Raw genomic sequence first — 14,598 nt, 5'->3', positions numbered from 1 at the left:
GACTGTCTGATCGCCGCAGCATTTTAGTTGGTGGCGTGGAGTCTGCCGAATCTCGCATCTTGTCATGGCGATGGTCATTCGCTGAGTGACTCTTTGACTGGTATTTGACAGACTGCAAAATACAATGCAAAAGAAAAGCTTAATAAAAATTTCTTTCTACACAGTAGGGCTGCCAGATATCATTTCAGCATCGCAATGTGTGTATGCAAGCAATTCCAGCGTTATGGATGTGACGTTTGCAGTAAACTCTCAAAACACAAATTCACATAGAAAGTATACTATATGTTAGCATTATATTGAAACATCTGTTTATATTTTCCCAAACCACCAACTACAGAGTTATGGGATCAGAAGAATCTCAATCTGTAAACATTTTTACAATTTAATTTAATTTATAAACATGCGTTATTACGGAACCCCGGAAGGGACGTAGAGTGGATGAGAAAAAAAATTGGCTGGGTGAAAAAAAAAAAATGGTTAAAAGAAAAAAATGGGTGGGAGGAAAATATATATTTCTAAGTTTTTGGGTTCTCTCGCAAAGTTTTGCGTTCCTTCGCAAAAATGCTTTGCGTTATCTCGCAAAGATGTTTTGCGTTATCTTGCAAAGATGTTTTGCGTTCCCCCTCGCAAAGTTTTGCGTCCTTGCAAAGACGTTTTGCGTTCCCTCGCAAAACTGTTCCTCCACAAACACTTCCTGTTAACTACACTCACATAAACCCTCCCGTTTTTGCCAAAAAAAACCTGTATTTTACCATTCTATCCTACTTTCTTTACATTAATACTGTGCGTCGATCGTCGTTTCATATGCAACATCTGAACCAGTGAAAGCATGTATAAGCGCTGACTGAATGGATTGTGTTCAAATGAATGAACACATCCCATTTAAAAAAATGAATATTTTTATCCATTTCTTAGTGAATATGGGTAATATATTTTGATGTATTTAAACAAAACAGATTTATTAAACATATACACTTATTAAAAAAATATTTTAGTCCCCAAACAGGTTTGGAAACAAAAGGATAATACAATTAAAATCAAGCAAAATATTTTTAAAAAATGCAAACTTTTACATTTTATTTTTTGTTTCTTCTAAATTTTGCTCTTTAAAAAAAATTATTATTCCTGAACATATAACTTAGGCTTCTAATTTTTGGACTGTTATTGTAAACTTTTTTGTTAGATTAGCTCCAGATTTGGCTTTATTACGGACTAATATTTATAAATAAATAAATAAATATATATATATATATATATATATATATATATATATATATATATATATATATATATATATATATATATATTGTAAAGGCTTCCTATAGAAAATATTAATTTAAAAGAGATTTCTGAGGGGTGTACTTATATAAGCTGAATATTTAGATGTTTTGGTTACACTTTACAATACGCTTTCATTAGTTAAAGGGTTAGTTCACCCAAAAACTCTAATGTACTCACTTTCAAGTGATTCCAAACATTAATGAGTTTCTGCTGAACACAAAAGATATTTTGAAGAAAGCAAAAATCCTGTAAACATCCACTTCCATAGTAGGTTTCCAAACATTCTTCAAAATATCCTATTGTGCATTCAACAAATGACACTCAAAAACACGAAAAGGGTAAGTAAATGATGACAGATTTTCATTTTTGGGTGAACTACCCCTTTAAAATGCTAATGTGTTTACTAAGATTGAAAAATAATTGTACAGCATTTATTGATCATTGCTCAACATTTATTATTTATAATATAAAAACCCAGGTGTGCTTGTTAACAATGCTGTGACTTAAGAAGAACTAATAAACACAATAAATATGGTTACAAATTGACAGAGGTAAAGTTAGTTTTATATTCACACATTCATTCATTTTAGAACAGTAAGAACTTGTGATGCACTACTTTGAATGTTTGGTCTTATATCCGATGTAAATATGACATCAAAACAACATTAGCACTATTTAACTGAATATAAACATTATTGTACTTTGATAGTCTTTAGCAGCTAATATGATTTCACGATTTAGAACTGGCAAAGGATACTTTAGTGAAATTATATTAGGAAGGTTAAAGTCCAAATGTGCAAATATAAAACCAGCTTTACCCCAATTACAAATTGACTGTGTCAGTAAATACATAAACTAATGAAACATTATAGTAAAGTCTTAACTAAGTTCTACTATTCCCTCTGCTGAATACTTTAAAATATGTGAGATGCCAGAATTTAGTGTTATTTACTCCATTTGGTCTCATGTGATGTTTATAGATTTTATGCTGCACCAATAATTGCGTTTTGGGCTTTTAATAATAATAATAATAATAATAATAGCAATAAAATTGAACTTAATAAATTTCTGGAGTTTTTAACTACAAATAACTCAATTACAGTGTTTTTAAAGAAACCTACTCAAAGCAGAACATCTGCACACTTATCTGTATTTGTTATCATCCCCAAGTCAACCTACAATAAAATGTAATACTATATCTGATAAGACCTTACAGTATATGCGAATTATGAGCTATTATCTGTTGGTTGTGAACCCAGTAATTAACCTGAATGACTGCAAAACCTGCTCAAAACCTTAGCTCTCAGGTTGTAACATTATCTCTGTATAAGCTAGTAGTGTTGTAATGCACTAAGTACAAAAATAAGAAGAAATATTTCCATCAAAATATGGCGTGTAATGTTTATTTTAATTTCAGCTCGCAAGCAGGAACTAACAGTTAGGCCTGCGAGCAGCAGTGTTATGCTAAAGCCGGCTAATCCAATTTTGGCTATTTCGGAGTGTCTACCAAATATGTAATCATATCCAGTGATTAAATACTTCTCTGTGTACCTGGTAGGCTTGAGGATCTCTTCGATCATTACACCTGTGAAAGACAAGAAAAGTTAAAACAGTCAGAAACGCGCTTACTGCTAGCCAGCTAACACGCTAGCGCAGAGAAACATCAACAGCTCGCTATCAGAGGAAAACACTACTTCGAAACAATTGTTTCAGACAGGTTATGCGATAGGAATAGGATTTCAAATACAAGCTGAAGAGGGTGTAAACTGGAGGTAAATGTCTGTTTACCCATCATTGAGTCTGGATGGATTCGTTGCATGCATTACCATTAATGCTGCAACGATGTGGAAGTGAAGTGTTACTACTGAAGCAGTTCTGCTGAACCACAGCTCTCTTTACTACTGCTGTCTGCAAACAAACACCGGTAAAATCGGTCAAAGTAGCTCTTCTGCAGTGCTGCTTCGCTATTCGGGAAAGAGCTGACGGTCCATCTCTTCGTTTTGGTTGCGACTGCGCCCCGCAAGTGCACGAGCAGCTCGCGACAAGCCAGGCTCGCGGTCAGCGTGCACGAGCGGAGGCTGCAAATATGATTTAATAATAAAGTATAAAAAGAATAATATAGAATAGAATAAAATAGAATTTTGTGTTTTTTATGCAATAATAGACGGCACATGTATAGTATAGTATAGTATAGTATAGTATAGTATAGTATAGTATAGTATAGTATAGTATAGTATAGTATAGTATAGTATAGTTGGCAAATAGGCATTAAAACACTTTGAGATAAAAAAAATTGTTCTAGTTCAAGTTTAAAGTCTGGTGCTGGAGAAAATATAAGGGGTCATTAACTATCAATTATTTCACATCTTATTTATTTATTTATTTATTTATTTATTTATTTATTTATTTATTAGCTTTTTACTGAATTGTACTGTAAAATGTTCTTTGGTTTGACAGCAAAAATTAAGAAAAACAACTTATACAATTAGCATGAGAGAGAATATTTATTTTATATAAAATTATGAATAATAGATTTATGGACATTTTCAATAGACGATATACATGTCACACCAAAGGACAACACATTTATAGTCGTTCCCAAAAGATAAATATGTATATAAAAAAAATAATAATAATAATAATTAATTAAAAAAATATTGTAAAATGATGGTTTGTTCTGTAGACAGTCAAAAAAATATATAGTTTAAAGGGGCTAATAACTTTGACCCTAAAATGTTTTTTTTTTTAAGTTAAAAACTGCTTTTTTTCTAGCAGAAATGCAACAAATAAGACTTTATCCAGAAGAAAAAACATTATCTGACATACTATTAAAATTTCCTTGCTCCTTCTCCCCATGTTGGCGTGGGTTTCCTCTGGGTGCTCCGGTTTCCCTCACAAGTCCAAAGACATGTGGCATAGGTGAATGGGGTATGCTAAATTGGCAGTAGTGTATGTGTGGGAATGAAAGTGTTTTCCTGTGATAAGTTGCAGCTGGAAGGATATATATAAACATATGCTGGATAAGTTGGCAGTTCATTCTGCAGTGGCGACCCCTGATTAGCAAAGGGACTAAGGCGAATAGCAAATAAATTAATGAATATATGTGTGTGTGTATACAGTATATATATATATATATATATATATGAGAAAAATATGAGACAGAATCTTAACAAGTGCTCGTCATAGGCTTCAGATTTTGAATGGGGTCCTTCAACTATTTAAAATTTAGCATAGAAATTAAAAAAAGAAAAACTTGCACATAGTATCACACCAGAGGTCATGATTTGCAGTGACAAAATATATCAAGTTCCTATGTTTAAATAATATATATGGATGAAGAAATGATTGCCACTTACTAAAATAGCCACTTGCAAAATTGTGTTATTTATTAATGCCTTTTTGATTTTATATTTGATTTATAAGGTGGCTCAGCGGTTAGTACTGTTACCTTACAGCAAGAAGGTCGCTGGTCCGAGACCCGGCTGGGCCAGTTGGCATTTTCGTGTGGAGTTTGCATGGGGTCCATTTACTGCATTTTAATTGATTATAATACTAATTATATGATTTTTTGCAGTGTTTATATATATATATATATATATATATATATATATATATATATATATATATATATATATATATATATATATATATATATATATATATATATATATATATATATATATATATATATATATATATTATAGGCCCCCTTTGATTTTTTTTTCCTTTTTAAATATTTCCCATATGATGTTTAACAGAGCAAGGAAATTTTCACAGTATGTCTGATAATATTTTTTATTCTGCAGAAAGTCTTACTTGTTTCTTTTCAGCTAGAATAAAAGCAGCTTTTTAAACATATTTGTACATATTTATTAGCCCCTTTAAGCAATAATTTTTCAATAGCCTACAGAACAAACCATCGTATGCAATTACTTGCCTAATTCCCCTAACCTGCCTAGTTAACCTAATAAACCTAGTTAAGCCTTTAAATGTCACTTTAAGCTGTATAGAAATGTCTTGAAAAACATCTAGTCAAATATTATTTACAGTCATCATGGCAAAGATAAAATAAATCAGTTATTAGAAATGAGTTATTAAAACTATTATGATTAGAAATATGTTGAAAAAATCTTCTCTCCTTTAAACAGAAATTGGAAAAATATATAAAGAGGGGGGCTAATAATTCAGGGGGTTTATTATTTCTGATTGCAATTGTATATAAATCCCCATGAGCAGGGGTGCACAGGAATCAGGATGCAGGGGTGCAGAGCAGTCCTGGAGGGCCTGTGTCCTGAAGAGTTTAGCTCCGATTTGCCTCAATACATCTGCCAGGATGTTTCTGTGTCTGATTGGGGTTGGCGCAAAACTATGCAGTGCAGACCACCGACCCTCTACGACCGAGTGGAACAACAATCACGGAGACCAAGGTAATGAATGAATGCAAGTGCACGAACAGCTCGCGACAAGCCAGGCTCGCGGTCAGCGTGCACGAGCAGAGGCTGCAAATATGATTTAATTAAAGTGTAAAAAGAATAATATAGAATAAAATAAAATTGAATTTTGTGTTTTTTATACAATAATAGATGTATATAGTATAGTATAGTATAGTATAGTATAGTATAGTATATTATAGTATAGTATAGTATAGTAATTTATAGTTAGTTGGCAAATAGGCATTAAAACACTTGTAAAACTGTGGGAGGGCTTGTAAAACTTTTTTGAAATAAAAAAATTCTTTTTAGTTCAAGTTTAAAGTCTGATGCTGGAGAAAATATAAGAGGTCATTAACTATCAATTATTGCACAGCTTATTTATTTATTTATTTATTTTCACATCTAGTGAATCCTTTAATCCACTAGATGGCACAAAACACACACTTCAGTACTATTGTACTGTACTACAGTACTGCGGACTGAAGACAGGGGCGTAACATGAAGGGGGCGTAGCTCGAAGTAACTTGCATTTTCAGCAAATGTTTTCACGCGTTTTCTCCAAATTTTATACACAGCCTATTCGAATTTGATTTATTATTATACTCATTCATTTAGCAGCTCCACTCCCTGACTTGTTGTTACAATTACAATGGTATGTGCACAGTACAGTAGGTGTAAACGTTAATAACTACGATGGGTGGGTTAGGGTTGAGGTAGGTAACACCAACATTAGGCACATTCAAATCAAGACTGAAAACACATCTGTTTAGCTGTGCCTTTACTGAATGAGCACTGTGCTGCGTCCGACAGATCGCAATTTTATGTTTTTCGTTTTCTTTTTCATTCTTTTATAACCTATTTTAACTCATTTTAATTTGTTTTTATCTGTTTTTAATAATTTTTATTGTCTGCATATTATGTTCCTAAACCTCTCTTTTTTATTCCTGTTTATGTAAAGCACTTTGAATTGCCACTGTGTATGAAATGTGCTATATAAATAAACTTGCCTTGCCTTGCCTAGGTAGACGTTTTCCAGCGTGCACACTTGTTTAACAGGTAAGGTGAAGTGCAGTTTGTATTTTAACCGCGCGGTGGCGCCACATACTCTTGAATCTGCATAGAGAAACCTTATGAATTAGTGCATAAACACATCCATAATGACCTGGTTCCATCTCTTCGAATTCATCACAAATTCACAATTTAGCATGCTTTTTTTAACATAATCTATTTTTGATCTTCCAGTATAATCCCTAGTTGTCTTAACATCATGTTTGTTATGCACACAGTCCACAGCTTTGAAAAATAGAGTTAACACAAACATTAATACTGATACAGACTCCCTACAACATTCACATGTAAAAGTTACAACAGGGTCTGACCTGAACTGACTGAACTGACTGCCTCCTCTGAGTTGTTGTCATACTAGCTGCAAATTCATCATTTATTAATATATTTTTCTATCTTAACCCGTGTTGAAGAGAGACAATGAAATATTGATCTCCTCCGGTTTAGACTGTTGGTGAAAAACAGGCTTCTCTGTTTTTTTTTTATGTTGCCATTTAGGATTGTCCCTTCTCAGACGGCCCCTGGCTAAAAGTAGAGATAGAAAGTGAGGTCTTTCACGCTAATCCAGAAATTTTATCTGAAGATACTGTAGGCCTCTTGTACTCTTTAGTCAAACATACAATATCATGACACAAAAATAGAGATGCAAATCAGTTGACAGCTGAAAACAGTAGCTGTTATCTGGTTAATCTGATAAGCATCAAACACAAACAGTCTTGTGTCATATGTAGCTAACTGAAAAGGTGTCGAGTAGCACAAACAATCACATTTCAGGTAAAAACCAAACAAAACAGTATAGATGTAAGCAAGTTTCCATCAGATATGTATTTAGTTCAGGTGTTTTCAGAGGTTTACCAAAATCTAATGCGGCATGACAAAATGATTGAAGACAACAAGTGTACGAGGTCACATTTTGCACTTTAAAATGCACCACACATTCTCTATAGAAGACAGGTCGGGACTGCAGACAGGCCAGTCAAGAACCTGTATCCTCTTCCTCCGCAGCCAGGTTTTTTTTCTATGTGTGCTGAATGTGGTTTTGCATTGTCTTGTTAAAATAAGCATGGATGTCCCTGAAAAAGACACAACTGTCCTATTTTTTCTGATTTGTGGTTTTATAAAATTTGTCAAAATGTTTACGTATCATTTAAGAATATTACTGATATCAATATAAAAACTGAATATATATATATATATATATATATATATATATATATATATATATATATATATATATATATATATATATATATATATATCCACCGGCTACTTTATTAGGTATACTTAATAGTACTGGAAATTTTCCTCAGAGATTTTGATCCATATTGACATGATAGCATCACGCAGTTGCAGCAGATTTGCCGGCTGCACAACCATGATGCAAATCTCCCGTTCCACCACATCCCAAAGATGCTCTATTGCAGTGGTTCTCAAACTGTGGTACGTGTACCACTAGTGGTACGCAGGCTTCCTTCTAGTGGTACGCAGAGAAATGAAATATGTCATGTACATGCTACACGCATTTCAAAAATGATCAAAAAATGATGTATATAATGTGTCATATATGACATATCGCCTATATTCCTGATGTAATTTGCCACATTTTTTAACTGTGTAGAGTTGTAGCTGCTTTACTGGGCCTACTGCGCTACTGTATTTCAATACTGCTCATTTTGGTGGTACTTGGAGAGACAATTTTTTTCTGAGGTAGTACTTGATGAAAACCACTGCTCTATTGGATTAAGACCTGGTGACTGTGGAGGCCATTTGAGTACAGTGAACTCATTGTCATGTTCAAGAAACCAGTCTGAGATGATTCGTGCTTTATGACATGGCGCGTTATCCTGCTGGAAGTAGCCATCAGACTATGGGTACACTGTGGTCATAAAGGAATGGACATGGTCAGCAACAATACTCAGGTAGGCTGTGGCATTGACATGATGCTCAGTTGGTACTAATAGGCCAAAAGTGTGCCAAAAAAATATCCCCCACACCATTACACCACCACCACCAGCCTGAACCATTAATTCAAGGCAGGATGGATCCATGCTTTCATGTTGTTGAAGCCAAATTCTGACCCGACCATCAGAATGTTGCAGCAGAAATTGAGACTCATCAGACGAGGCATCATTTCTCCAATATTCTATTGTCCAGTTTTGGTGAGCCTGTGTGAATTGTATCCTCAGTTTCCTGAGTGGCACCCGCTGTGGTCTTCTGCTGCTGTAGCCCATCTGCCTCAAGGTTGGACATGTTGTGCGTTCAGAGATGCTCTTCTGCAGACCTCAATTGTACTGAGTGCTTATTTGAGTTACTGTTGCCTTTCTATTAGCTGGAACCAGTCTGGCCATTCTCCTCTAACCTCTGGCATCAACCTGGCATTTGCACCCACAAAACTGCTGCTCACTGGATATTTTCTCTTATTCAGACCTCATAAACCCTATGGCTGTGCTTGAAAATCCCAGGAGATCAGAAGTTTCTGAAAAACTCAGACTAGCCCGTCTGGCACCAACAACCATGTAATATTAAATCACCTTTCTTCCCCATTCTGATGCAGGCTTTGAACTGCAGGAGATCGCCTTGACCATATACATACATGTACATACATACATTTACATAAGTAAAAAAAAGATTAAATGATGGGCTCAAAAACATGGCAGAAATCTGCATACTTCTGCAAACACAGATTCCATGTGGGCCTACTTATTACTAATTCAAGACATGTTGTTATTTCCTCATTCCTACCCTAAATAAAATACATGCATAACACAGATGGAGTACCACCTTTGCTATTATGTAGCCTCACCACTTAAAGTTAACCTATGTTTGCAGGGGCGGACTGGGACTAAAAATCAACCCTGGCACTGTAGCCACACAAGCCCACATTACCACACCGACACAGCCCCATCCATGGACACGCACATTCACTACTTATATTGTTGTATAGATGGTGAAATAATGTAAGCAGTACCATATTTTACGCAGCGGATGTCCTCCAAAGCATTGGGAAACCCCTATACACACACATTCACATACATGCACCACAGACAATTAGGCCTACCCAATCCACCTATAGCACATGTGTTTGGACTTGTAAGGGAAACCAGGAGGAAACCCACGCGAACATGCAAACTCCACACAGAAACACCAACTGACCCAGCCGAGGTTTGAACCATTGACCTTCTTGCTGTCGACGTTGTCCTCACGAAACTATATCAGTTAATTTTATGCATTTGGCAGCTTCTGATTTTAGAGCAATTTTTGGCTTTCTCTGTGCTTTTCGGCACCGCCTTTCCTTTTTTTTACCGTCCATCTCTGACAATTTGCTTGTGTTGCACTTACCTGTTTGTTTGACATTCTCGCCAAATTTTGATTACGTCCACGTAACCTCTGATTGGGTCGGCCCATCTTGAAACCAGTCGGCTATTGCCGATTGGGCCAATGCTTAACATTTATTATCATTATTATTATTATTATTATTATTATTATCATCATCATCATCATCATTATCATAATATTCACATCTTGCAAGAGATAAAAGCTGCCTGCATGTAAAAACAATACATATAAAAAACGTTATTAAAAAAAATAGCATACCGGCCGACATTTAAAAAATGGTCCGGCCCTTCTGGCATTTGCCAGAATTGCCAGATGGCCAGTCCGCCCCTGTATGTTTGGAAAAAAATAGATTTTAGGAAAAAAATCAGTTCACATTTCTGAAGTGCTGAGTTTTGTCTAAACGGATGTAGGAGTCTTACTCTTGCCTCCCACTTTCTGACTATTATCTGGAAATATTTGACATCCAGGTTAATATTTGCATCCAGACCCCTCTCAATATGTTTGTTTCTTTTCCTCTTCTTAAATGGCAGATTTAGGCACCTGCAATGAGCAGCCAAAAGACTTCACAAAAGCATTAATAAGTAAGTGTCTGGATTCAGTGTCTGGTTTTTGCGTCACTGGCTCAGTTACTGGGGTCATTTGACAGGAGAACAGGCCACAAGTGGAGAGAAATGAACTGGATAGTCAGTCGGATAATCATCTGAAGTGCAGGAGGCCCGGATCAGATTCATGGGCCCATCTGCAGCACTTTATTCCCGAGATGCCATTTCATCCAGTGCCATACCTCTGGCCAAACTTTGCAAGGCCACATTCAATTAGGCCCACTGAAAATGCTTTCAAGCGCTTCCTTGTTTACAAACTGCCTTATAAAGAGCGTAACCAAGAGCGTAAGACTGAGTCACCGCCACCGGAGGAAGAAGATAAATCGCCACCTCAGCCAAAACTCCCACCGTTTGAAAAGGAAGCAAAGGGACAATCGCATACCTTGACGATTTTTCACATATTTCTCCACAATGAGGGTGACCAGGAATTTCAAATCAGGAAAGGGCTTTTATTGCGGGCTGAAGGGGGAATTAGCTGCTGAATGGGGAGAGTTAAGCTACGCACGGCGTGTCCGCAGTCAGGCCCGCGTGTTTGTTTTTATCGCTGCCTGAGACTAGTGTGACCGGGCCTTGTTTACCTTGGAACTGTGTCAGAATTCGCTCTCTGCTTGAAACCTTTCCTCTCGATTGCATCAGAGCTATGGGAACAACATTTTCTGAGCCCCATCTGATGTTTTGGCTGCTGCTCGGAGTTTCTTATTACAAGCTATTAGGGACTCATCATTCATTCTCTTCTCGGCTTAGTCCCTTTATTAATCTGGGTTTCGCCACAGCAGAATGAACCGCCAACTTATCCAGCATATGTTTTACGCAGCGGATGCCTGGGAAACATCTATACACACATACACTATGGACAATTTAGCTTACCCAATGCACCGATACTGCATGTTTTTGGACTGTGGGGGAAATCGCCCACACAAACACATGGAGAACATGCCAACTCCACACAGAAACACCAACGGACCCAGCCGAGGCTCAAACCAGCGACCTTAATGCTGTGAGACGATTGTGCTACCCACTGCGCCACCATGCTGCCACTAATAGGGACTATTATTGTAATTTTATTTACACCGTATGCTTAAAACTGCATTTTAGGATATTAGAAAAACATGTTGTGATTTTAACTCTTGTGCATTGTTCAAATTGACTACCCTTTCATTATGTTGGTGGCTGTTTTTGCCCCAGATTAATAAAGGGAGTAAGCCAAGAAGAAAATGAATGAATGAAAATAACAATTATATAGTGTGAAAGCAGCAAATATCAAACTGGCCTTCTGAATATTGTGTACAAAAAGCCAACCAACCAACTTTTTTGTACAGAAATCTCATTTTGCATGCTATCTTTAGCAAATTTTAAATAGAAACACATGAAATACTTGGCTTTCAACTTTTTTTCTAGGACACTACATTAATGTTTTCCTGTGTTTGTATATGAAAAACAAATTTTGAACACAAAACAATTTTTTTTCCTCATGAATTCATAATGTATAGATTTTTATATATATTTTTAACATGTAACTTCTCATTTTACCACAGTAAAGCTCAGTGTCTTCTTTCCAATGACACATAATTTGTGTTTGTACTGGATTCAGGAACTGTTACTATTTAAAGTTAGGTAGGTATAAATCCCCAAAATTGAGTGCTGGCTAACAGGTTAATACTTCAAAGCCAAGCAACATTTATTTATGTTTGCTATTTTAAAGAAATCTTTTAAGGCTGTGTCTGAAATTGCATACTTCCATACTAAATAGTACATTAAAAACAGTATGCGAGTCGAGTAGTACAGTTGAAGTCAGAATTATTAGCCCCCTTTTGAATTTTCGTTAAATAATTCACCATAACCAAATATAGACTATAGATTTATTTCGAGCAAATAAATTTTCACAGTATGTCTGATAATATTTTTTCTTCTGGAGAAAGTCTTATTTGTTTTATTTCGGCAAGAATAAAAGCAGTTTTTAATTTTTTATTAAACATTTTAAGGTCAAAATTATTAGCCCCTTCAAGCAAAACATTTTTTTTTGTTTGGCCCACATGCTGTATGCCAGTGCCGGATGAATGCCTGCTGTGCTAGCTTTATGCCAAATCTGGCCCAGAATTCTTTGCTGGATCCTGGCCTAATTAAACCTCGAAATCACCCCAGAGTGAATGAAAACAGCACACAAGGGTTAAAAGTGTATAAGTCAATACAATAATTGTAGTCCATCTCAAATATTTCAATTCAAATGCTTTTTAACTCAATCACCTTTGGCCAGTGTGTACACTGTACTCTCGGTCAGCACTGTATATAGGTGAAAGGAAAGCTGTCAGCAGACATTTAGTGCTGATGTTATACTAGACAATGAAGTGTGTGCTCACCTGTCAAATAACACACTTAATCTCTGCGATATGTGTCAACATCATCTGATAAACAGACGCTAGGTTTAAAACATCTTATCTACTTCATTCTGGTATAGAGATATTTGGTTTCTGAAGGAGTTTTGTAGTAAAGTTTTCCTTATGAAAGCATTTACGCGTTCTTCATATCAGAGGCGATGTCCTGAACGTGCAGTGTAGAGTATAAGCCAAGTGTGAAGGGTGTGTCTCAAGAGCCAGACAGAACGTCGAGTACAGGCACTGTTGTTTGAGTGAATGACTGCAGATAATAATGAGGAATGTTAGAAACATGAGGTTGATAAGACTGCTTTCTATTCTTTTATCAGCGTTGAGTTGTAAAACACTGTCCTAAAGGACATTTCATGTGCACTCTTGATTTCTTATGTGGCCGCTGTTTACATGAGTACTTTTTGTGTTTTTCGTCTTCCAAGTCCAAACCGAGGTGACCCCCATACAATTCTACCTCGCAATCGAAAGTGCTACTACACTTGCTAGTGCCACTTGGGAAAAACTAGGTTGCTGTTGGAAGTGGTGTTAGAAAGGCCAGCAGGGGGCGCTCAACCTGTGGTCTGCGTGAGTACTAATGCCCCAGTAAAAGTGAAGGGGACACTACACTGTCAGTGGGCGCTGTCTTTTGGATGAGACGTTAAACCGAGGTCCTGACTCTCTGTGGTCATTTAAAATCCCATGGCACTTCTCGTGAAAGAGCATGGGTGTAACCTTGGTGTCCTGGCCAAAGTCCCTCTATCGGCCCTTACGATCATAGCCTCTCAATCATCCACCGAGTTGGCTCCATCACTGTCTCTCCACTCCACCAATAGCTGGTGTGTGGTGAGCGCACTGGCGCCATCCGCTTGTTAAGTGGTGACGTATGTAATACTGTTTCCGGGTCCAAGCCGCCATTCATTTGAGTGGAGAAATCATTTGTTTATGATCACGTTTTATTCCTATCACACATTAAAGTTAATTTTATATAAAATCATAGTGTACACAACAATCTCTATGCTTGCTGCATAACAAATACCAAAAATTTAACAATTTATAAAAAATGAATGACTTTCTGGCCATCGGATATTAGGCATGGACATATATATTGCGATTGTGACTTTCGAAAGTGTTAAATCGCTTTGTAAACGTTTATTACCATTTCATGAATCTCCCCATTCAGTTGAATAGAGCGCTTGGACCCGGAAGCCGCTTCGCGTGACGTCACACTTAACAAGCGGATTGTCCTGTGTCTGCCGTCGCAACATCCAAGTGGATGCTGCACACTAGTGGTGGTGTGGAGACACCCCCCCCCATCATGATTGTGAAGGGCTTTGGGTGTATGGCCATTCACAATATATGCGCTATATAAATACACATTACATTACATCATGAATGTGTGTATAATGTAATGTGCGGAAAAAAACTTGTTGGTTCAGCTGTGTTTGATTTGGAGCTAAACTCTTCGCATGTTTTCTTGTACACTGCAAAAAAATGCTTTTCTTACTTAGATTTTTTGTC

At 36.4% G+C, this 14,598-nt stretch overlaps 1 protein-coding gene across 13 annotated transcripts in view; it reads right to left on the bottom strand.

Moving 5' to 3' along the window:
• Window positions 1–3,306, bottom strand: part of wacb (WW domain containing adaptor with coiled-coil b) — a 26,909-nt gene extending 23,603 nt beyond the window's left edge. For 8 of the 13 annotated variants that reach the window (XR_015477701.1, XR_015477698.1, XR_015477699.1 and 5 more), the window contains exons 1-3: window positions 3,070–3,306; window positions 2,833–2,866; window positions 1–112 (exon numbers count right to left, since the gene is read on the bottom strand). The exon at window positions 1–112 is cut by the window's left edge and continues 78 nt beyond it. Coding sequence is in view for 9 of the 13 variants with exons in the window: in NM_001442542.1 (NP_001429471.1) it covers window positions 1–112; window positions 2,833–2,866; window positions 3,070–3,110 (187 nt within the window). In the remaining 4 variants the exon portion in view is untranslated. The remainder of the gene's footprint in view (window positions 113–2,832; window positions 2,867–3,069) is intronic. The other 5 variants (XR_015477700.1, XM_087239277.1, XM_087239278.1 and 2 more) reach the window with 1 other exon arrangement.
• Between the last annotated feature and the right edge of the window lie 11,292 nt (window positions 3,307–14,598).

This window comes from Danio rerio, chromosome 2 (assembly GCF_052040795.2).
Source record: "Danio rerio strain M-AB ecotype USA chromosome 2, GRCz13ab, whole genome shotgun sequence".
Taxonomy (NCBI): domain Eukaryota; kingdom Metazoa; phylum Chordata; class Actinopteri; order Cypriniformes; family Danionidae; genus Danio; species Danio rerio.
Note: the sequence above shows the minus strand (reverse complement) of the source record. Positions and strands in the feature narration are given on the sequence as shown.